At 42.7% G+C, this 25,136-nt stretch overlaps 1 protein-coding gene across 3 annotated transcripts in view; it reads left to right on the top strand.

Annotated features, from left to right (window-relative positions):
- ZFPM2 (zinc finger protein, FOG family member 2) overlaps nt 1-20,938 on the top strand; it is a 363,363-nt gene extending 342,425 nt beyond the window's left edge. For all 3 annotated transcript variants that reach the window (XM_077351676.1, XM_077351675.1, XM_077351677.1), the window contains 3 exons: nt 12,525-12,731; nt 15,784-16,008; nt 17,444-20,938. In XM_077351676.1, the coding sequence (XP_077207791.1) occupies nt 12,525-12,731; nt 15,784-16,008; nt 17,444-19,941 (2,930 nt within the window). In that variant the 3' untranslated portion in view covers nt 19,942-20,938. The remainder of the gene's footprint in view (nt 1-12,524; nt 12,732-15,783; nt 16,009-17,443) is intronic.
- The last annotated feature ends 4,198 nt before the right edge of the window (nt 20,939-25,136 follow it).

Genomic DNA, 25,136 nt, shown 5'->3' with positions numbered 1-25,136 from the left:
CCCAATGTGTTTTTATTCTAAAGTCCAAGTACATTAGACTATACTAATGTACAGACTTGGTGAAGCTTCATGCTCAAAATGCCACGGGGCACATGGGCAACACAGAAAGGGCAATTTGACAACATCTCCAACACTTTCCTCTTCCACCAGTGGAATTTCTATTGGTGCACAAATTTCTCCACTGGAAGAAAAGAATTTTGGGGAGATCTTGCCTGATTTCCCTTCCTCATTGCAGTTCCCTCGGGGCATTTTGTTTACTAGGCTTTTCTGACATCCAGCATCCATTGGGGACAGGGTCATAGAAGGGGAAGCCTTTGAGAAGGGAAAAGCATGAACCAGATCTCTCATACGACCCAACTTACTATATCTCTCATAGGACCCAACTTACTATACTATATCTTGTTTGGGGGAAAAATAAAATCAGAGTCCAGTGGTACCTTTAAGACCAACAAATCTATCTTGTTGGGAATCTATCTTCTTGGGGAAAATAGTAAATTATCATTATTGTGACATTCTAAACCAAGTGGGAGAAAACTTCACATTACACTGCAGACAACCTTTTCTCAGAAAACCCCTCCAGGAAGGGAAATTTACATTCAGAGAGGGAAAGGAATACATAATACTATTCTTGCCAGTCATTTTTTCCTCTCCTTCACCCTTGGCTTACATCCTTATGCTGCTTTCACACAAGATGTCTTGGAGGAGAAGAGGTGGGAAGAAAAATGCTGAGGGAGAGGTGAAATGCTCTTTGCTGACAATTGACTCTTCTGAGGCTTTGCATGAATAAAGGGGTGGATGAGATATAACCTGATAACAACAACAATAATATAGAGATCTTTTACTCTGTAAGGTACTTTACATCAGTGGTCCCCAACCTTTTTATCAGTGGAGACCACTCAACGCTTGACAGTTTTACTGAGGCCCGGGGGGGGGGGCGTAGTCTTTTGCCGAGGGATGCTGCTGCCTGAGCCCCTGCTCCATTTGCTTTCCTGTCGGTGCCCCTGACTTCCTGTCACCCACTGGGGGGCGCTGCCAGCAGCAGCTGCACAGTGCCACACCGAGGGGGAGCCCCAGCCATGGCAGTCGCTGGAGAGCACCAAAGGTCAGCTGACAGCAAAGTGCCAGGGCAGCCCCCAAGGCAGCAGCTGGGGAGGAGGACGAGGAGGAGCCGCAGCCTGGTACTGACTGATCAACGAACTGGTCCCAGTCCCCAGATCGGGGGTTGGGGACCACTGCTTTACATCATCATTTAGCGTATTTCACACCAACTTTGTCAATTCTAGTTTAAGAATTACAGAGCATGATCTATAGCTGGTAAACCCACTTATTAATATTATCAGTAAAGGTAAAGGTACCCCCTGTGCAAGCACCGGGTCATGTCTGACCCTTGGGGTGATGCCCTCTAGCGTTTTCATGGCAAACTCAATAGGGGGTGGTTTGCCAGTGCCTTCCCCAGTCATTACCATTTACCCCCAGCAAGCTGGGTACTCATTTTACCGACTTTGGAAGGATGGAAGGCTGAGTCAACCTTGAGCCAGCTGCTGGGATCAAACTCTCAACCTCATGGGCAGAGCTTCAAACAGCATGTCTGCTGCCTTACCACTCTGTGCCACAAGAGGCTCATTATCATTAGAGATTTCCAGATATGGCAACATGCACACACTTCTTATTCTTGCAAGAAAGCAATGTTTATATGCTGATCCTATGCATGTTAAGTTCCACTGTTTTCAGTGTTACCTAGTCCAGGTAACTGAGCATAGAATTGGCGCATTAATCATTTTAATCAGTGTTCAATGGGTGAGGGTCAGTTACAATTGTTAGGGTCAAACTTTAGTTGATGGGACTAAGACTTAAGGATACACATCTATTTTTGAATCTATTATAGTCTGAGTGTATTAATATGGTATAGAATAAAAATAGGAAGAAATAAAACTAGTATTTCATTACAACAATGAATTTTAGCTCTTGTTTATTACATTCTATCTTAATATCTCAAAAAGCTATCTTTCTTAAGGCAATATGCTCACTTATTTTATCTGTTAACCAGTTTCAAAATTGAGGCGATTTATCAATTAAAAATTCTTTAATTTGTTGACAACTTTGAAAATATGAACCTAAAACTTAATTATAGGAAATCTACTGCAATCTTCCATGTAATGTGATAATAGAAGATAATTAAAGGAAATGGTAATTCCTTAAACTAGGGGCAATTAGTTTTCTCCAGTATGGTAAAATCCAGGGTAAAACTACTCAGGTCAATATCAAGCCAATATCCTTGAAAAATTGGTTCTGGATCTATAATTTGGTGCTTCTAAATAATTTTGATACCTAGAAATGTTGGTATTCTGAAGCTGCAGGCATTAATATACATAAGGAAAGGGCTTGAGACAGAACTCAATTGTACCACAGAACAGTGGTCCTCAACCTTTATGAGGCTGGGGACCAGCAGGGCATTGGGCCGCGCCCGCGGGGACTGCGGCCGCACGGGCCACGCCCATGTGGCGGGCCACGCCCGCGGGCCACGCCCGCTGATCGGGCCGCACCTGCGAGCCACGCCCGCGGATCGGGCCGCACCCGCGGGCCGCGCCCGTGGATCGGGCCGCACCCGCCGGCACGACCTGCACGGGCGCGGCCCGGCCCTGATTCCCTCTCCCCGTCCTCTCACAGTAAGAAGCTTTCCGGGCCGCAAGCTTGCGGCCTGGGAAGTTTTTTACTGCGGGGGGGGGGCGGGGAGAGGGAGCCGCGGCCCGGCGCCATGGCCTTTGCGGCCCGGCGCCATGGCCTTTGCGGCCCGGCACCGGGCCGCGGCCCGCAGGTTGGGGACCACTGCCACAGAAGACATATATTTCAGCAAAACAAGATTCATGAGAAATCAGAAGACTGGTAACCCAACTGTACAACAACTGGAAAACCCACAGACTCGTACTATTTTAAAAATAACTGTTACAACATTTGAAACCTTTTTTACCTTAAAGATACAGATGCATCTGCTTTCCTGAGACAAAAATACAGTCATTTTCTATCTTAAGGATATCAAAGCTCAGTCCACATGCAGAAAATTTGTATCTTGAAATCTTCAAAGTGATAGGCTGGATCAACAGTTTTAAAAACATTACTTGACATGCAACTAGAATAAATGAATTATTGAGTGGAAGAAATATAGGGTCAGGGTAGCAATAATAGGTGATTCGATACATTGGGGGTTTTATCTACCTCCCCATTTTTTTTTCTAGAATCGTGTCCTGTATGTACTTAGCATCTGAGGAGGAAACAACCTAAATGTCTAGAACCTGGGAGCCAAAGTCAAAGGACAGAATGCTCACACAGATTATTCATAGCAAGCCTGTGTCTTACATACATGCCGGAGATTTTCTTCCGTCTGTTCCTGCTTGGTGATGAAGTATGGTATTTTAATAGGCAGATGGTAGAGACAATTACAGTTTGGGGCTCAGCTGGGAGTTACGTCAGTTTATTGGAAATTATTAGTTGATAAATGTGTCTGTTTACAAGCAAAGTCTTAAGCAGCTTTATAATCAGTTTATCAGCTGTAGCCTGATTTCTGACAGCTTGCCTGGAGGGAGTATGCAAACACATCTTCCTTGGTCATTTAGAAATCCTGCTGACCAGGCAAGGATGCAGAAAGACAGCCCCCAAGCACCTGTGGGTTGCTTATGTTGTTACAAAGGCTATTTCAGGAGAGCATGGATGAAAAGAACAGAGGCATTTCCACTGGGGGCTGCATGAAGGTGTTGGCACAAATGTTCATTTGGTGGAGGTCTGTAATTCCTTTTTAATTTTAAAGGGGAAGCACCCAATAGAAACGAACAGCTTTTGTCAGGCTCCCTGATTTGCAGATGCTGCCTCGTGCATTTCTATAGAGGCAGGATAACCGTATGCATTTCTCTTTGCCATGTTCATCAAAATGTACAAGGTCGCCAGATCAGGAAAAGCTCAGTATGTCCATAACTTCTTCAGTGGCATTTTCCTCCCAATATTTTGAAATATTGTCTTTTTTCATGGGGTGCAGGATTTGACAACAGGTTTTATGGTTCATCTCCAGTATCTTATAGGTTAAAATAGTCTCATGTCCCATGAGTGGTCAGACCCTCAATTGGAGAGCTTTGATGTGGAAGTATAGAAGAAGAAGAAGAAGAAAAAGAAGAAGAAGAAGAGTTGGTTCTTATATGCCGCTTTCCCCTACCCGAAGGAGGCTCAAAGCGGCTTACAGTTGCCTTCCCATTCCTCTCCCCACAACAGACACCCTGTGGGGTGGGTGAGGCTGAGAGAGCGCTGATATCACTGCTTGGTCAGAACAGTTTTTTTATCAGAGCCGTGGCGAGCCCAAGGCCACCCAGCTGGTTGCATGTGGAGGAGCGCAGAATCGAACCCAGCATGCCAGATTAGAAGTCCGCACTCCTAACCACTACACCAAGCTGGCTCTTGGCAGTGGTTCACCTGAATCCAAGCAAGGACACCCCTGCAAGCTTCTCTACCTGTGTAAGTCAGGAGAAATCCATGTCCCAGCAGCTTGCTTGAGCCTCATTCAGTATTCTCTGCAAGCACCTCAAGAGCAGACAGCAGGCCCAGTTAGAAGACCAGAGCTGGACGAAAGCAAGGAAGCTTGGCTGCACTCCCCCCTTCCTGTGGTACTGAGCAGCCCACTCTTCAGTGGCTACCAGGACATTGTGGCTGCAATGTCTCCCTCTAGTTACTCATGCTGTTCCTCTAGAATCGTAGCTACTGGCTGGAAACCTTTGCTCCCCCTTCCTAATTCATTGCATGCACTGTTAGATCTGTCTCGTCAGAAATACCAGGACTTGGAGCTAACTAGTCCTTATGGATTTAAGACTGGTACAGAATGGCTCTGAGACTTGACTCTGGAAAACAAGCACCTTGGTTGAGGAAAATATAAGTGAACATGGATGAAGAGTAAGACAAGCATTGTTCTCAAGGAATTCATGAAGACATTCCTTCAGACTCATCTCATGGATAAATAAACAAGCTATATCCATCACCAGTGTCTGCAAAAAAAATGTTACTCTCCATTCCCAAGGAGCAGGCATAAATTTTGCAAGCTTGGGAGGACATAATGATGTAAATGCAACCATTTAAAAGCAAGGGTTGCTATTTGTGCCAAATGTTTAATAGTTTTGCAGTCTGGTCCTTTAGGAACTGATTTCACACAAGATTTTTAAAAACAACCTTCTAATAAAAAGATGTGTATTTGGCTCCAATTAGCTCAGGATCTGAACTAAAGTCCCAGAAGGAAACTTATAAGCCTCTTAAAATGCACAAAACTTCTAAGAATATGAGTTTAACTATCTCCCCCTGTGGTAAATAAGCTGTGACAGCTCAATCAGGGGGAAAAGTCAAATAAAATTTATCATGTTGCTTCTGTATGAATGTTTTTTTTCTGACCACTGATGTAGTTTGTCTCTAGCTAGAGAAACTTTACAGTAATTACTATACTCTAGCACTTCCTTGAAAGACGCAGATACAAATTCTTCCAGTTGTACAAGACAGACTGTTAACACGGTTAAAAAAAAGAACATAAAGACATGCTGGATGCTCCCGAGCAACAGGCCGTTCCAGCTGGCATTCATTCTGTTAAGCTATGTTTCATTGTTAAGAAGGAAGAGGTCCTGAGCAGCCATGCATCTCTCAACCACCATCCTTTGCATGTGAATAAAGTACTCATAAAATAAATATGAGAGTTCATTTTTAATTTTCTTGGCAATGCAAGAAAAGTAATCTGGAAAAATTATCAGTACATTAAGTTTAGAATTGTAGAATCAGATCTGAAAAATTATCGGTGCATTAACCTCATTGGCTGTTCCTTAAAAAGACGAAGGCCATGATCCAAAGAAGTCCAAACAGGAGAGCTGCATACGAAGTGGAAGATTGGTGTTTCATGTCATGTTGCAAGCTGCTGAAAATCCTGACCAATGCAAGAAACAAAACAGTTGAAAGGCTTTGCAGTGGAGATTCTATTTAAACAGAATATTTAAATACTGTTTGCTTAAACAGAATAAATTCTCGTAGCTTATATACAGTACATAAAAAGTCTTATTGGGTTAGTAGTACCATTTGGTACGACTGTAATACTTAAAGGCCTGTGCTGATTAAAATTAAAAAGTCCAAATTTACAAGAAAAGCAAATTAAAAAAAAACATAACAAAAAGCAACCATCTTAATTTTAGTACATATATACATACTGCGGATCTTAAATAAAAAAGAAACGAATGGGTCCCTAGAAAGAAATACGTGGCATTTTGTGCGTTATCCTTTTTTCCTTTACATTATGTGCCATATAAAAATTATAAAATAAGGGCAAATGCATTACAGTTCAATCAAAACAAAAAAACCACTTAGGATTTGTTACCAATAATGAGAGGGCCAAATGGTACTTTCCCCCCATTGCTATGATCATACAAATTCTGCCATGAGAGGGCTGTATATATAGGAGCTAAAATTAAGATTAGAGGTTGAGTACCATTTGACAATGTCCTTTGATCAGTCAACAAGGAAAAATTGCAGAAAATTTCTGGGATATCATCTCATTAATCCTAATGTAATACTGCGAGCACTTCCAGTTAATTTTAGTGAAGTGTAGAATTTACATGAGCTGTAGCTGAAATCCTATCTGAGAATGGGCTATTCAAATACATGGGCAAAAGGGAGGGGGAGGCGATGTCCTGCCGAATATTTAGGAGGTACATACAAGTGAAAAACGTTGAGAATTGTTTAGCAACAGGAAAGACTGTTCACAAAATGGTTTTGATTTATTGCTGTGTATGATACAGATCCCTATCGGTTATTCTTACATTATTTTATTCAGAAACTTGTATAAGCCATGAGTTGGCATGTTGAAAAATACTGAAAAGGCATTAATCAACCCAAATAAACAAGTGCACAGATCTATCTAACAACTGTGAAGTAGTTAATAATTTTTAAGCAATTTTATTACAGAAAGAAGGTCTAAAAGAGTAGTGCTTAATTATCTGGACTCCTCTGTGCTGGGCTCTCTTTTGATTGTATTAATGAAGCAGCTGGCCCATTGTTTCTCTTTAATTCCTCTATTGTTTTAAGAATATGTCAAAGCTCTTTATTCTTTTATCAGGTACTGTGCAGAAGGAACCACACAATACCTCATATTCCTACTGTATTTGCCAATGCACAAAGAAACCTCCAAAGCATTTTTCAAAAAAGGGGCACACATAATTCATAAGTTCCTTTCCTTGCACTACTCCACTGTCAAGAATTTCAACAGTATTGGGTTTGAATTTATTAGGATTTTTTTTTAAATACTAAACAGCGTGGCTACATAAAGATATACGCGTTCTGTTAATGTCAAAAGCTGGAGATACAGGCTTGCAGCAGGCATTAATGGGGCATTGTTTGGTAAGGGGAAGTTATTCTGAATAGTTGAGTAAATAGACACACCTCCGCTCTAGGGGAAATGTCTGACGGTGGGTTTGTGAATTCCCTTTAAACGCTTAACGCAAAAGGCAGACCCTAGGCAAACACAGATGCAAACAAACATATTCTTCTCGGAGCTATTATTAAAATGCCTTTTCACAAAGTGGGAGCTGTTCATTTGGACAGGAGGAAAGCTGATTGTACCTGGGTGCCATTTTAAGTCTGCAGACGAATACAAGTTGTCGATTCAATGAGCCCGGATAGTCTTCTGACCCTCCTTCACAAAAACATGTGTCTACAGGAAATGGACACTTCTGCTGCTGTGCATTACGTGCAAATGAGGAACAGAAGGGAAGAACAAAAAAAAAATTGCACAGCTCAGTTGCGCTGGAGGCTGAAGCTGATTAGCAACCCAACGCATTCCAATAGTACATCTCTCTCCCCCCCCCCCAAATAGCGAGACGTATTCTATGGCCCTGGACCCATTTCAAGTGCTTTAACAAATACCCAGAGCTTGTTGCACACTCGGAGTGGCCTCTGTCTTCAAGATACCTGAAACCAGCTGAAGCGTGGCTGAATTGCATTTTGCCTCTGCCTTTGTCTTAGGAGGAAAGTTAAAACTATTTTTAGCAATTCCTTTTGGGAAGCCTGTGCTGATAATAGCAAGAGAGGCACTAATAGGGAGCAGTATGGCACCTCTGATTTTGTGGGAAACTCCCCAGCTGAATTGGCACAGGGGTCCTGAATATAACCTCTTCAGATCAAGCCAGGTTTATTTTTTTAAGCCCATAAAGATAAAATATATACAAAATTTCCAAAATATGTTCATTTTCATAGAGAAGAAAGGTATTAGCAGATCAGGTTCCCATCCTCTATCTTGCTATCATGTTAGGTTTTACCCCAGTATACAGTATACGCTTTTGATGATTTGTGTGTGGGGGTTCCTCCTTTATGCTCCCCATCTACCCACTTTTGGGTCCCCAGCTTCTAAACATTTTCATCTTCGTCTGCAGGTGGATCCAGTGCATGGAGGTCTCCTGACCTTGCAGTCTTCCCCACTGAATTCCGTGTTGAGGGCAGTTGTGTTTAGAGGCTCCATTAGAATTCTCCCAGCATGGGTGCAGTTCGTGCAGCTCTGTGTACAAAGAGGTTATGTGAACATTCGATCTGATGTGCAATTGCCACTTCAAAGCAGCTGCTCATGCACTTGCAACATTTCAAATATGCTTTCACAAAAGTTGGAAGTGCTACAGCGCTGCGTGGAGCTGGCTTACACAAAACCTTGGCCATATGGAGCCTTGCCTACACACTTGGTTTTCAGCAGCAACCATGCAAAGGATAATATGAACTGGGCTCCATTGTCATGACGTGTTTGGGTCAGGGTATGGGTATTACTGTATCCTCTACTACTGTGCAGGGTTTCAGTGGCTCTGTTTTTCACATGTTTTATGCTGCGTCGTGTTCCTCGTTTTGATGAGCCCAGATGTAGTTCCGTGGTTTACAGCTCCCTACTGAGTGCATTTTGTTCTTGTACAAAACAAATGTCTATCAATCATAGAGCTAAATTAGAAACGATTGTGCCAACACAATGCTTCTCGAAGGTTTCTTTCTCTTTTTTGGGGCTGTGCATTGTGTCATTATTAACCTGATTTGTGCCATTGTGAAAAGCTACGAATTTCAGATAGCATGGCTGAAGTTCTGTGCCTTCACGTGAGATACAGTTTGCTTACGGTACACTATAGGTATGACCATACAATATAATTGAACCTTTGTCAGTGTTGTAGCCTAGCAACAGATAATAGTGTTAGGCTACTGAATAGTTCCGGTTTGACAAGTAGGGAGTGTTTGTGTGTGTGTGTTTATCATGTCTGCTAATGATGGGATCCTTTCCAAAGGACTTGTCTTAATCTTAATTAGAGTTTATCAGCAGAGGTCTGTATGACATTCTGCAGGCCCTGATTTCATAAATAATAAAAAGAGCACATAAAAAAAAATTGGCAGGCGTTGGAGATATTTGAGGCAATGGATTCTTGTTAACAGAAGCATGCATTTCCAAAACGCAATCAACTTTGAACTGCTGCTCTCTACTTTTGCAATTCGCAATGCACTTCACTACAGTTTTAACAGTAATTATGAAGGTCATTCATAAGCTTCTTGTTTGCAGCCGTGGTCACAAGAGCCCTAAACAAGAGCCAGTTTGGTGTAGTGGTTAGGAGTGCGGACTTCTAATCTGGCATGCCGGGTTCGATTCTGCACTCCCCCACATGCAACCAGCTGGGTGACCTTGGGCTCGCCACGACACTGATAAAACTGTTCTGACCGAGCAGTGATATCAGGGCTCTCTCAGCCTCACCCATCCCACAGGGTGTCTGTTGTGGGGAGAGGAATGGGAAGGCGACTGTAAGCCGCTTTGAGCCTCCTTCGGGTAGGGAAAAGCGGCATATAAGAACCAACTCTTCTTCTTCTTCTTCTTCTTCTTCTTCTTCTTCTTCTTCTTCTAAACATGATAAAGAAACAGAAAGTTTCAGCCTCCCTTTCCGCAGAGTGTTAGGAGTTGTTCTAATTTCTTTTGCAATCTTTTTCTTAACAGGAAACGTATTAGTTGTACTTGAAGACCATCAAAGAGGCATAGAACGGAGAAAATCCTAGACAGCCCTTCCGTACACACAGTTGCTCCCCCATTTTCTGTGCATTTTCTCAAACCACCTTAAAGGTTTTGAGGACTATATGGGTATTAAATTGACAGAAGGGTAAAATTGCTACAGGCGTAGAAAAATGTGTGGAAGAGAACACAGAGAAAAAGAGAAATTATGGGATTTTGTCAGTTTTAGATGTGGCATCTTCTGTAGCTGAATTTTTTCACTCTTAGTTGGTAAACAGGTATGGAATAATGTCAGAAGAAATTTTCTTACAAGGACTACCTGCTTTTTGGCGACTACTGCTTAAGCAACTGCTTATCTAAATGTGTCAGTAAACATGTTTAGGATTACTGTTTTGTTTTAGTAGACCAAGGGAAGGCATGTGGAAATGTTACCCATCTAAGTCAGTGGGTGAAAAAGGATGTAACATGCCTTAGGAGTACATGGTGAATGAAATTGTGTGCATGTCCTAGACATCTCGGGAGCTTTCAACAAGGAAGTAGCAAGCAGAAGACGTGTTCTCATTGCATGCGTGAAGGCTTCATGATCAAAGCTTGGACCTTGTTTGCTTCCTGAGCAAGTATCAGTCCCAACTAGGAATAAGAGGAAGAATGGAAGCCAGAGAGAGCAGGTGTACCTGTTTTCCATTACTGTGTGTATTCTGTGCCCAGGAACTCTACAAGAAAATACTATTCAATTATTCAAATGCATTGCAAAAAGTAAACAAATCTGCAGATACCTTTCTTATTCTGCATGATTTCCTCTACTTCCACGAATCCATTTTCAAAAAAAAATTGCAAGTTTTTACACAAATGATACATTGCCAGAGTATGAGGAACTCTTTATGTCCTGAATTACAGAAAGCAGGAAACCTTGAAATTATACTCACTATCTCCTAATAAATTCACTTGCAATCTTTATAGACAAATCCAGCCGTATTACTAGCAAAGGGTGAACACAGGAAACTTAATTTTTTTCTTTGAAACTTCTGCATCATTTTGAGTTCTGGGAGTAAGCTTTGGTCCCCCCCTCCAAAAAAACACACACACACACATTGTCAGTGATGCTGTTTTGTTTGTTCCTCTTTGAAAGCTAATAGGACTGGATTAATTAATTGTCCAAGATTCCTCTAAAACAATGTCCTAATTCTTCTATTTAGCTGTTGCATATCATACACTGTTGTTATCTCTTCCACCAGATTTTTGCAACAAGTTGTCTTAAAACTGTAATCTCTTTGAGAAAGGGGGGGAAATGAAGTGTAGTTGAAAAGGCAGTTATGCTGAAAGATAAACACAGCAATATTACTTATCAAACTGGTACCCGGTCCCCTCCCCCTCTCGCCTATAGTTTTTGCTATATATACAAAAGCCGTAGAAGAGCAGAGTTCCTAACGTGTAAAGCAGGGGTAGTCAAACTGCGGCCCTCCAGAGGTCCATGGACTACAATTCCCAGAAGCCCCTGCCAGCATTCGCTGGCAGGGGCTCCTGGGAATTGTAGTCCATGGACCTCTGGAGGGCCGCAGTTTGACTACCCCTGGTGTAAAGTATATGCAACATAATTTCAGTCCTAACTATACTGGATATGAATCTAGGACTGAGAGCAGAGATGACACCATGTAAGTGCTGTGCCTGTCTAAACATGTTAAATAAATGAGTGTTCACTATCACATTCAAATACATTAGTGCATTACTTGCATTGTTAATTTTCTTTTCAATGCATAGCATGTGACACTTACAGTGCAAAGTTACAGTATCTTGCTGTTTGAAGGAAGTTTCCCCTTTAAAACAAAGCTGTATTTGAACGAGCCTTTTATGAAAGAGATCTTCAGCATATCTGAACAGGAGGTTTAGTCGGCATAAGGAGACCCAAAGCAGTCAACAAAACTACTTATATTATTACAAGTACTTGTATTATTGCATCTGTGCTTTTACGTGGCTGCTCAGTTGGGTGATACAGGGAAAGGCAGATGATACAGGGAATGGCAGATGATCTTATAAGGATTGTATTGCTGTCAGGTACTGTTTTCATATGCATCGGTATTGTACTGAATACATGTTGCACTTATCCTGATATGGCACAGAAGAAATTCCAAGAAACGGAATGAAATGACTGGACAGAAACTGGTGAAAAATGAATTTGAATGGGAATGCCAGATTTTCATGAGACAAAGGGCTGTAATTAAATGATTTAATGGATCATAGGAGAGTCACAGAACTGTTGTAATTCCTTTGCAGTTTTGGTTATGTAGCCTCTCACTGTATTTTCAGCATGGATGCCTCAAAGCATTGTTTTAAATGCTCCTGCATAGACTTGAAAGGACAGTTGTAAAGGAAGAGGATTGTCATTCTCCTTGACCAAATGTAGTTATCCCCATCAGAACACAGCTCAGGACCTGATGTGCTGTGAAACGTAATCATTATCAATTATTCTCTTCCCCTCCTTTGTGTGCATGTTTGTATTTTGCAGGTGGTCAGCTTTGGTGTACGACCACAAAGGCCATTGCTGAGGGGGAAGAACTAATTGCCTTTGTTGTGGATTTCGACTCAAGGCTGCAAGCAGCCACTCAGATGACTCTAACAGAAGGGATGTATCCTGCTCGGTTGCTGGACTCCATACAGTTGCTCCCTCAACAAGCGGCCATGGCATCCATTTTGCCAACAGCTATTGTCAACAGTGAGTGCTCTAGCCATTTGTTTCAAAGGACAAAATAATGCAATTAATTTTGCAGCTGTGCATGCTTACCCCATCTCAGAAGGCTGGCTATCTGCTCGGACTGTTTTTTTTCCTCCAAATTCTGCCAGGAAACGCTTCAAGTCAATAAGAAACAAAGGGATTCTATACAACTGCTGGTGGAAGACTGCACCACTAAATTTGGGAAATATAGATGTGTACAAAATATAGACAGGTTTTGGGCTTTTCCTTGAGATGCTCAGTATGCACAGTATTTTAAAAGTGTTGATTGGTGTTCAAGGTACAATGCCTTACCAGTAGCCTCAAGTGACATGGTGCATGAATAGGTATAACAGCTGAGGAGCTGCTTATCCAGACCAGACCCACATCAAAGCAGAGACATCATCAATCCCATTCGGGAATGCAGCTTTGGTATTAGCCATTTGATCCGTCAATTCCATTGCCTTGAATCGATAGATATCGATAGATATCTTTATTCATGCGAAAGGAACAAAATATCTAGCAGGTGTACATCTGTTTTGGTACATCTGTTTTTCCTCTAAAAATATGTTCAATCTTAACCATCAAACCAATTATTACCATATATCAGAAGGGAAAAATTAGACATGGCGGTCAGTTTTCTTATACAGCAGTTAGTTAATTCGAGTTTAGCTCAGTCTAAGGATGCGAAAGTTGGACCATAAGGAAGGCCGAGCGTCAAAGAATTGAGGCTTTTGAACTCTGGTGCTGGAGAAGACTCTTGCGAGTCCCTTGGACTGCAAGGCGAACAAACCGGCCAGTCCTAGAGGAGATCAACCCTGACTGCTCTTTAGAAGGCCAGATCCTGAAGATGAAACTCAAATACTTTGGCCACCTCATGAGAAGGAAGGACTCCCTGGAGAAGAGCCTAATGTTGGGAGCGATTGAGGGCAAAAGAAGAAGGGGACGACAGAGAATGAGGTGGCTGGATGGAGTCACTGAAGCAGTAGGTGCAAACTTAAATGGACTCCGGGGAATGGTAGAGGACAGGAAGGCCTGGAGGATCATTGTCCATGGGGTCGCGATGGGTCGGACACGACTTCGCACATAACAACAATAACAAAGGATGCTACCGCAGGACAGTCTGGTGTGTCCTGATAGAGTAGATATTCTGCATACAAATGTACAACCCACAATGTCTAGGCTTAATGTTTCTTTTCATGGCTGATAATAATTTGAGGAGGGGCTGTGTTTCAGTAGTCGAGCATTTCTCGGCATGCAGAAGTTCCTTGATTCAATCCCCAGCATCTCCAGTTAAAGGTGGTGGCAGTAAGTAATGTGAAATATCTCTGCCTGAGATCCTGGAATGCTACTGGCAGTCTGAGTACACAGTAGTGTGTTAAATGAACCAGTGATCTGATTCAGAATGAAACCGCTTCATGTTTCATGGGCCCTGTCCGAACTCCCAACATTTTGCAGGGCCTGCAAAAGGGAGCTCCTCCACCAGGCATTTGCCTGAGACCAACAATAGGTCCCCATTCAGACATCCTCTCCACGGCCTGAACCAGTCTGTCCTCTTTAAGGGCCTTATTTCCATTCCTATTATATTGTTTAAGATCACGAGACACCAACTCAAGAAGGCATCCTCGAACATAGATGGCCTAATAATTATGGTCAGTGGCTAACGTTCCATTCTTGGCCGAGAGGATGGCTATGCAGTTTCAGGAAGTCTTGAAGGAGATGTTACCTAGACCTATTTCAATCAAGATTGGCTTTGGGTAGAATGGCCTCGGTCATCCCTTGACTGTCCTGAGTTCGATAGCCCAGGTTAATCTGATCTCAGAAGCTAAACAGGGTTGGCTCTGGTTGGGAGATCATCAAGGAATACCAGGGTCATATTGTGGAGGTAGGCAATGGCAAACTGCCTCTGAACATCTCTTGCCCTGAAAACTCCCTGGGTTTCCCAAAAGTCAGCTGTGACTTGACATCACTTCCCATCACATCTCTGGACTGATACTCTTCAGTGAGCAAATGACAGGTATGGATCTGGCTACCTGGGTATTTCAGGATTGTGTAATGCACACAGAGAACTCCCCTTAAAAGGTCTACTCAAATGTTACTCAGTGGGTCTTACTCCGTGGAAACTATCCTTAAGTTTGTAGCTACAGTTTGTTTTTCTCCTGACTAAACACCTTCATTTCCTTGAGTTCATCTCTACAGAACTTATGTTTCTAGTAGAATTACCTCTCATTAAAGATAGATTAAAATATTAGTTGTATATGTTTAAATCTGTCAATGAATTATTTAGCTCTGGAAGTATTTGCAACTTAAGAAAACAATACTTTTGAAGAAAAGTCATTTTTGGCTACAAACTATACATATGCATATTACAGTCACTACTTCAGATACTTTTATGTCTCAAAGAAATGCCCTTCTAAATTTGTGCCTGATAGTTTTAGGTTTTGAACATTTGAAGAAGAAGAGTTAGGTTTATACCCTACTTTTTACTACTCGAAGAAGTCTCAAGTGGCTTACAATCACCTTCCCTTCCTCTCCCCACAAGGTAGGTGGGGCTGAGAGAGCTCTAACAAAACTGCTCTGTGAGAACAGCTCTGACAGAACTGTGACTAGCCCAAGGCCACCCAGCTAGCTGCATGTGGAGGAGCAAGGAATCAAACCCGGCTCTCCAGATTAGAAGTCCGCACTCGTAACCGCTATACCAAGCTGGTGTGATATATAATCAGCGAATCAGCAGAACCTTTAAAGACAACTTTGAAGAATTCATTGTACGAACAGCCCTAATTTTCAGGGTTATTATTACCTTTATGTATATTTCAGATTCACTCAGTGTGCCCAGACTCAGAAATCTGTTTTGGGGAAAAAAACAGAACAAGTTCTGCCAATGAGTTTCTCGTCATATGTCTTGTTAACTATTCGTGTGCTGTACTGCCAAGCCTGCTGTTAAATGGGTATTTAAAAAATAAACTCAACCAGCTTAGACGTTGCACTCAAGATCTGTCAGCAGCACTAACTCTGGCTTACTCACACCTGTTCTTTCCGTCTCTCTCTCTCTCAGAGGATATATTCCCCTGCAAATCTTGTGGTATTTGGTATCGAAGTGAGCGAAATCTGCAGGCTCACCTCATGTACTACTGCAGCGGGAGGCAACGAGAAGGAGCTCAGCTATCAGAAGAAAACGATGAGAACATTCAGCAGATATCCAGTGTCTGTCCCTTTCCACAGTGCACCAAAAGCTTTTCGAATGCCAGGGCCCTAGAAATGCATCTAAATTCTCACAGTGGTAAGTGAAACTCTTGCTCCCCTGGATCTGCTTTTTCTTTGAATGCTTCAGACCTGCCCTTTTTCATCTGTATACTCAAGGGACATTCCCAAGGTGCGACCAGACACCAAGCTTAGTTCCTTCTCTTTTATACTGCAGTGATTCTACATGCACCCATACTATTCTGGATATCATTTGTATAACAGTTCTAGCTTTCTTTGGTTTTTTCATTCCCTACTTTCACAGATATAGGTGGAAATGGCCCAAATGGTAGAAGAAGAAAAAGAGTTACTTTTCTCTGCCCTAGGGTGTGTCAAAGTGGCTTACAATCACCTTCCCTTCCCCTCTCCACAGCGATGCAGATCTGGCCAGCCAGTCTTGCAGCCTGTGGGCTGGACACAGATTGCCAGGTGCTTGTTAGGCAATAGCAGTCTCAGCGGATAAGCCAGAAGTAAGTGTTAGCTTGGGGTGAGGTAACAGCAGAAAGAGAAGTACTTCGCACACTTTATTGCAATTGTTCGTTCCCAGAGTTGCTAGAGCCAGTTTGGTGTAGTGGTTAGGAGTGCAGACTTCTAATCTGGCATGCCAGGTTTGATTCTGCGCTCCCCCACATGCAGCCAGCTGGGTGACCTTGGGCTTGCCATGGCACTGATAAAACTGTTCTGACCGAGCAGGAATATCAGGGCTCCCTCAGCCTCACCCACCCCACAGGGTGTCTGTTGTGGGGAGAGGAATGGGAAGGCCGCTTTGAGACTCCTTCAGGTAGAGAAAAGCGGCATATAAGAACCAACTCTTCTTCTTCTAACCGATTAGTAGCTCCATTCACTGCTGGCCCCTAAAATAACTTATAAGACACCTTGAAATCCTAATGCTGGAATCAATTACTTATTTCTTATTCAGTGTTTCTTTCAGAATCCAGAGTCCTAGCGCTTACCAGTTTAAAAAAAATAAGATTCTTAAGGAAAGAACGAAAGTTGGACTGAGGGTCAGCAGAGGGATTATTCTCGTCCTTGCGCTGGCCAAGTTAGAAGCATTCTGCGAAATACGAATAACAGCCTTCTGGCGATCCCAATTGTGGCGTGCCTGTCATGCCCACAAGCATCTCGGCTCTTGTCACTCAGCAAGCCCAGGAATGCCGTCAGAATCTGAGAAGCAGCTGTCTGGTCCACATATTCTTCTTCAATTGCTTGTTAAGTGCTTGCTACCAAAATTCCGCAGGATCCATTCTGCCCATGCATTTGAGTGGTGTCAGTCAGCACAAATACAAACCCCTTCCCCCAAAACCTTCTAACTCAAGCGCTAATCGCACAATAGAGTAATTACTTTTGAATCACTTGCAGAAAGTGTCGGCAAAAAGACTCTATCTGGCCTGTGGTTCAAAGCCCTGTTTTCATTACTGATAATCTTGGAGGAAAGACACGTATTCACTGGCAGTGCTTTGTTTTTTACTCCACAGGAGTCAAAATGGAAGAGTTTCTTCCCTCTGGTGCCAGCCTGAAGTGCACCGTTTGCACCTACACCGCGGACTCAGTGATCAACTTCCATCAGCATCTGTTCTCGCATCTCACTCAGGCTGCCTTTCGATGCACCCACTGCCATTTTGGCTTCCAGACGCAGAGGGAGTTGCTGCAGCACCAAGACCTCCACGTCCCCGGCAACAAGCTGCAGAGAGAAAGCGACACCGAACATTCCCCGAGTGGTAACGAGGAGGCTTTGCAGACAGCTGCGGATCTCCTTAACAGAAACGATGGCTCCCAGGGCCAAAAGCCAATGCACACCAAGGACGCGAGTTCTGACACGGAGCTGGACAAGTGTGAAAAGAAAACGCCTCTTTTCCTTCCCAGTCAGAGGCCAGAAGCACAAGCGGCTGCAACCAAGCAAAGCTTTTCCTACACTAAGATTAAATCTGAACCCTCTAGCCCACGGCTTGCTTCTTCCCCAGTCCAGCCAAATCTGGGCCCATCTTTCCCCATGGGGCCTTTCCTTTCGCAGTTTGCGTTCCCACAGGACATCACGGTGGTCCCTCAGGCTTCTGAGATCTTAGCCAAAATGTCTGAGCTGGTTCATCGACGGCTGAGGCACGGAAGTAACAGCTACCCCCCTGTCATTTACAGCCCTCTCATGCCAAAGGGAGCTACCTGCTTTGAATGCAACATCACATTCAACAATTTAGACAACTACCTGGTACACAAAAAGCATTACTGCAGCAGCCGATGGCAACAGATGGCCAAGTCCCCGGATTTCGCCAGCGTTTCCGAAAAGCTGCCTGAGGCTGTAAGTCCCAACAACAGTCAGAATCCGATCAGTATTTTGACCCCTGCGCCTCATACGTCAGACCCAGAAAATCAGCTCCTTCCGGCGTCTTGTCTCAACGCCTCTTCTGTATTAGACATGATTGGGCCAAACAGCAAGGGGCATGACAAAGACTTTCCTGCACAGGTGAAGAAGCTGCCGAATGCTGCCAACAACGATGATAAAACGAACGGGAAGCCTTTGGATGGCAAGAACTCAACCAGTACTCCGCTGATAGAGGGAGAAAGTGATCCCAACAAAACCACATGCGAGGCTTGCAACATTACGTTCAGTAGGCATGAAACATACATGGTGCACAAGCAGTATTACTGTGCAACACGCCACGATCCGCCCCTTAAGCGCTCTGCCTCCAGCAAAGTGCCTGCCATGCAGAGGACAATGCGCACACGCAAGCGACGGAAGATGTATGAGATGTGCCTCCCAGAGCAAGATCAAAGGCCGCAGCTCGTGCAGCAGCGATTCCTTGAAGTGGCCAACCTCGCCAACCCATGCACCTCTTCGCAAGAGCCCACCGACACCCTTGGCGAGTGCTACCATCCACGCTGTGATATCTTTCCAGGCATGGTGTCAAAGCATTTAGAAACGTCCCTATCCATTAGCAAATGTGTCCCGGCCTCGAAATGCGACGCGCCCCATTCGACCGTTTCTTGCTTGGAGATGGATGCCCCTATAGACCTCAGCAAAAAATGCCTGCCCCAGTCTGATAGGACATCCACTTCCCCAAAAAGGTTGCTGGATTACCATGAATGCACAGTGTGCAAGATCAGTTTCAACAAGGTAGAGAACTACCTGGCTCACAAGCAGAATTTTTGCCCTGTCACTGTGCACCAGCGTAATGAAATGGGACCGCTGGACGGAAAGGTATTTCAAAACCCAGAAAGTGAACGCAACAGCCCTGAGGTCAGCTACGAACGCAGCATAATCAAATGCGAGAAAAACGGGAACTCCAAACAGTCGTCTCCCAATGGGAACTTGTTTTCTACGCACTTAGCAACTCTTCAAGGACTTAAAGTCTTTAGTGAGGCTGCCCAGCTCATTGCCACAAAGGAAGAAAACAAGCACTTGTTTCTCCCACAATGCCTTTATCCAGGAGCAATAAAGAAAGCTAAAGGAGCTGATCAGCTTTCTCCATATTATGGAATAAAGCCAAGTGATTATATTTCTAGTTCCCTTGTTGCCCATAATAATGATGCCGATCAAAGTACAAATGCCGAAAGTGAATCTTTGAAGAGCCAGACCCCCTCCAATGGGTGCCCTGTACAGAAGAAGGAGTCGCTGCCACTATTGCCAAAAAACAGAGGCATGGTCATCGTTAATGGTGGACTGAAACAGGAAGAAAGGCCCACAGCCAATCCGCAGCAAGAGAACGTTTCCCAGAATCCTCAGCAGCATGAAGATGGACACAAGTCTCCGTCTTGGGCCTCTGATAATGCTTTAGCGGCTAATGAAAATGTCTCTCCAACAATCCCTGCGGCAGAAGAACAATTATCTAGTATAACAAAAGGCGTGAATGGTTCCACTCAGGCCCCTACCAGTGGGAAGTATTGCCGTCTCTGTGACATCCAGTTTAACAACCTGTCAAACTTTATAACTCATAAGAAGTTTTATTGCTCGTCACATGCAGCGGAACATGTCAAATGAGATTCTTGGTCCACCTTTGGTACCTACCTGTGTTTAGTATATTATTCCATACAGTCAAAAGAGAGAGCTGTTTGTATTCCTTCTGGACAATCAGGTGTTCCTTCATTATTGCTGAGTTGAAGACTTTAAAGGTGTACTTCCATTACAGTCCATTAGTAAAGTGTATTCTTGGTGCCCTTTTCAATACAATTAATTTATTTTACCAGCAGTATTCATAGCTGTAGTTATTTTTATTGTTTAAAAAAAAACTTTATATTAAAGTCATTTGTAATGTTATTGTATAGTTATTGTGTAGCACATATGGTTTGCACTGTATAGTAGATTTTAAAGAAAATAGTCACAAACTATACGGAAAAGCATTTTAGAAATAGCTTCAAAAGCACCTGTGTATCCTGTTTATTTTTCCCTTTATATGCTATTGCAGATGTAGATGCTAAAATATAACTTGCAAAAAGTTTCAACTATGCTGTAAAGTTCGCCTTAAAAATTCAATATTTTTTGAAGAATTTGGCTCAGTTTGCACTTTATATTTTAGCAGATACAGGATCTTAGTCATTAGGCTTTGCATTTGTATGTAGCAGTATGTCCCTGTCCACTTTCTTAACCTGAAACGTCGGTTACAACGAAGATGGCAATTTTTTTCCTTGTATAGTACTTGTATTTTCTTTCGCTGATGCATCTCTGTCTCGATTTTTAAACCTTTGCTGTTAAATGCAATACTTTATAAAGAATGAACAAAAAATTACTGGAAGCGGTATTGCAAGTAATGAGATCCTATCTATCAGTTTTATCTTTTGAAAGGCACAGACAAAATGAAATCCTTAACTCAATGCTGCAAGTATGAATCTAATTCATTTATAAGAGATATTTAAATATAAGAGTAGCAATACTGCAACTGGTGATCACAGAGATAATGTTCTACTTCTGATAGAAATAATTTCTCAACAAATGTTGTTACTATGCATGTATATGGATGGAATAAAATTCCAGATCATCAGACTGGTCTGGCAGTAATTGATTCATTCACAACAGCTTTTAAACGTCAAGAAATATAAGTTGTCGGCTGAACCTACTGACAGTGTATGTATCCTTAATACGAAGGCTTCCAAAATTCCATCACGACTTTCTTCCCGGAGTTTGAAGTTACACGTTATCCAGCCTTATTTCCAAAGTGAAATTGATGCATTAGGGAGTTTCCATAGTTTGCTTGGTTTTTAGTTTCATTTCAGATTTTGCACACTGAACGCATGCTTGTCTGCAGCTTCCATGAGTCTCTTTACTCCTTTTTTCCTTCCTCATATGCATGGGTGTATCAACAACAACAACAAAATACAAAAAGTATCTTGGTGTGATTTCTGTATATATTTTAACCAAGATTTTTCTTCTGTGGGGCATTCCTGAAAGTCAGGAATGCTCCTATGCACCTTACTAACTGAGAGGTGTAAATACTTGCAAATGAACTGAAGTTACTGATAGTTTCAATTCTACATGTGCTTGAATTCTGTAGGTTTTTGGTTTTATTTAATCTCGTTAAACTGGAATTAAGGTGCAATGGGACATAATGTCAGTGAACTTTTGCAACATTAAAGGAATGGAACTAGGAAAATCCAATCATTCCTAACACTTGTTTCCGCTCTTCCACCAAATAACCTGAAGTTGATCGGGCTCTGCAAAGTCACAGGACCTCCTTAAATGTGGTTTCTATTCTGCATATATAGTTCCTGTAATATATACTATGTTTACGTGTCTGATATTGATGTACAACCAGCTCTGTGTAGAATGGCTTTTAGCACATCAGTGTGAATTGGCACATATGGATGATAACCTTGTAAACCACAGCACATTCCAGCAGTCCCACAACTGTAGGAGTACATGGGAGGTGTTTCGGCAGTGGCTCACTCATTTATGTCACAAATGCAGACTCATACCAAGATGTCATAAATAAAACATGTTTAGCAGAATAAAGAGATTTCCTCCCAGAGAATGGGAAATAGTGTAGACACCAGCCATTTCTTACAGACTTCTATCTCCACAATATCACAAAGGTACACGAGTGTTTTCAGGTTATGCAGAGATTTGCTTCATGGGTCATAAAATGTATGGTAGTGAAAATCACTATCAAGTAACAAGCAATAGTGATAATCACTATCAAGTACAACCAATCATCCCCAACATTAGCAAAATAAGACTATTCTAAAGGAGAAACCATTCGCTTTGGTGATCAGCCAATTTTAAAGTCCCATAGTAACAAATCTGCACAAAATATCTGCCCCATCTCCCAAATTTCTGCTCTTTGCAGCCCTAGGTATGTACTACACTCTCTGTGAGTTTCATGCATATGATGAAGTGGTTCTGGTTAACATATCATCTCATAAATATGTTGGTCTTTAAGGTCAACTTTTATTATTTTGGCTGCAGTACACTAATAGGGGCATAGTTCTGTAATTCCATCTTCAGGCAAGTGATCCAAGATTGTAGTGGATATGCCCCACTGTGGTTTAGGAACATGCAATGATCCAGGTAAGGCAGGAAAGTATGTTTAAGATTACCTGTCAAAATGTCCCAGGATAGAACCCCACCTCCATTATTCTGACTCTGGATTGACACAGGCTTCTCAGTATTCTGAAGCTGGCCACATGGACTACATTATCCATTTTACAGTCTGCCGTTTTATAGTTTGGCTGCAGGAATAGGCCAGGATTGTTACATCAATGATCATTAAATGAAGAACTTTCCAGAAATATGTACAGGTATCAAGATTCAGAAAAGAAAGTCACCAACTGGAAGGAAAAATAAAAGAATATTGCTGCTAAACAGACCATGTTACGATTGCTTCCATCTTCTCAAGAGTCTGGTCAACTGGACCCCCATGCAGCAAACAACTAGGTAGTATAAGGCTATCCATTGAGATTTCCCATGAGAAAATTTTCTTAATTCTTCAGCTGCTATCCTCATTTCGAAGCATCACTGTTGCTGTGAAGGGAGGGAGAATAGCTTAGGGGAAAAATAACATCTTCCATTCCCACTGGGCCACTGTGTAAGCACCAGCTTAAAATTTATCATGCAATATCCTCTATAAACGTAGCCAGCTGAGTTTTTAAACTAATGATATTCTTTGCTCCCATGGCTATTCTAGGGTGATTAATCCAGAATTCCACATCTCCAAGGACAGATACGAAATTTTATAAATGGATAGAATATATCCAATTTTTCTTTGCACCCATTAACTCTCTCATTTTCAGGTTGGGTATGCAAATATTTAATAGCAAGATGAGATTACTGAGATATTGGCACAGAGTTAAGAGCTCTTAAGGGAGAAGAACAAAGAGAAAATGTAGTACATTTATAATCTTTCTCTGTAAAAGACAGGTGTTGGCTATTGTATGCAGGCCTCATATTTAAAAAGAACTAGTTCCTTCCTCTTGAGAGAAAGAGAAAGATACAAGTAGGATTTACTTGCTAACAGGATTTGCTTTCAAATGACTGCATTCAGAAAATGAACTTTATATATGGCCATATCAATTGTTGAAATGGCACTGAGAAGACAAGTTTGTGTGTTGCTCTCATCCGGCCATCATTTCCCCAAGTAAGTATACCATCCTCCCGGCCCCCTCAAAGCCAGTTGTTTTCCATAACAGCATCATTATACTCGCTCCCTATTAATTCCAATTTGCATCACCCTACTTAATATAGGTTTTAAGAAAGGCTTTGAGTCCACACACACAGGAAATGTCTAAGGACATCAGCCTCTGGGTGGACCTGTGAATTCCATGGAATTCCAGTTTATCTCCAGATTACAGTCTCCAGTCTCCCTGGAGAAAAGGAGTGCTTTGGAGCAGTGGTCCCCAACCTCCGGTCTGGGGACCGGTACCAGTCCGTGGATCAGTCGGTACCGGGCTGCGGCTCCTCCTCATCCTCCTCCCCGGCTGCTGCCTTGGGGACTGCCCTGCCACTCTGCCACCGGCTCACCTTTGGTGCTCTCCAGCGGCCGCCATGGCTGGGGCTCCCCCTTGGTGTGGCACTGCGCAGCTGCTGCTGGAAGCGCCCTCCAGTGGGCGGTGGGAAGTCAGGGGCACTGGCAGGAAAGCAAGTGGAGCAGGGGCTCAGGCGGCGGTGTCATCTTTCGGCAAAAGCCAACCCCCCCCCCTCCCGGGGCCTCAGTAAAATTATCAAGCGTTGACCAGTCCCCGGTGATAAAAAGGTTGGGGACCACTGCTTTGGAGGATGGGCTCTATGATGTATCCCATTGAGATCCCTGCCCTCCCCAGGCTCTACCCCCAAAGCTGAAGGAATTTCCCAATCTAGATCTGGGAAATCTGTCTCCTCATCCACTCCTGGGGGTATCTGGTAACGCTAGAAATACCTGCATACTTCCAATAAAAGAGGTGCCATTGCTTATTTTGCATTTGTTGACATTTGGAACCAAAATGGGAAGGAACCACTGTGAGAGGTATACTAGTAGCTGCCAGTCAAACATGAGAATAAAACTTGGTTCCAGCTAATGATGCAAGAATTCACGTAAACAGAAAGACATACACAATTTCCTTTGAAAACGTGCGTGCTGAGGACTGACCTTAATTAATCATGGCTTCAGGGCTTTGAAAGAGGTTGAATTTCTAAAAGGGTCAGATCAAGACTGAACTGACAATTCCTACCAATTCCCCCTTTCTATTGCAGACCCTCCCCATGTCATTCTTCCTAGTTCCATGTCCTCCAAGAGCCGCAATCAATGAGCTGCAGTGGAGGGGACAGCCAGGAATGCTCCATTATACTACCGGGAAATTTAGTCTGGATCCAACCCTCCTCCAAGTTTATAGACAGATACCAACTACGAAACCGCAGTGGCACTAATTATTGTTAAGCGGCAACCTGGCTATGGTAGTTAATCCATATTAATTCAAATTGCACCATAGTGATTTGAGGGTAAAGATTATACAGATGCCAAACCTGAAGTAAAGCAATATTACACAACAAATATATCTATAACAATCTCCTTTTTAAAATGATAAAAAGTGCTAGGAAGCTGCAAGTATGAAAAAGAAAATTGAGAACTGAATATGAGGATAGGTTGAGGGAGCTTGGTCTGTTTAGCCTAGAGAGAAGACGACTAGGAGGTGATATGATAACCATCTTCAAATACTTTAAGGGCTTTCATATAGAAGGAGCAGACTTGTTTTCTGCTGCCCTAGAAGGTA

Source organism: Paroedura picta, chromosome 9 (genome assembly GCF_049243985.1).
Source record: "Paroedura picta isolate Pp20150507F chromosome 9, Ppicta_v3.0, whole genome shotgun sequence".
NCBI classification, from domain to species: Eukaryota; Metazoa; Chordata; class Lepidosauria; order Squamata; family Gekkonidae; genus Paroedura; species Paroedura picta.
This window is presented reverse-complemented; position numbering and strand designations above follow the sequence as displayed.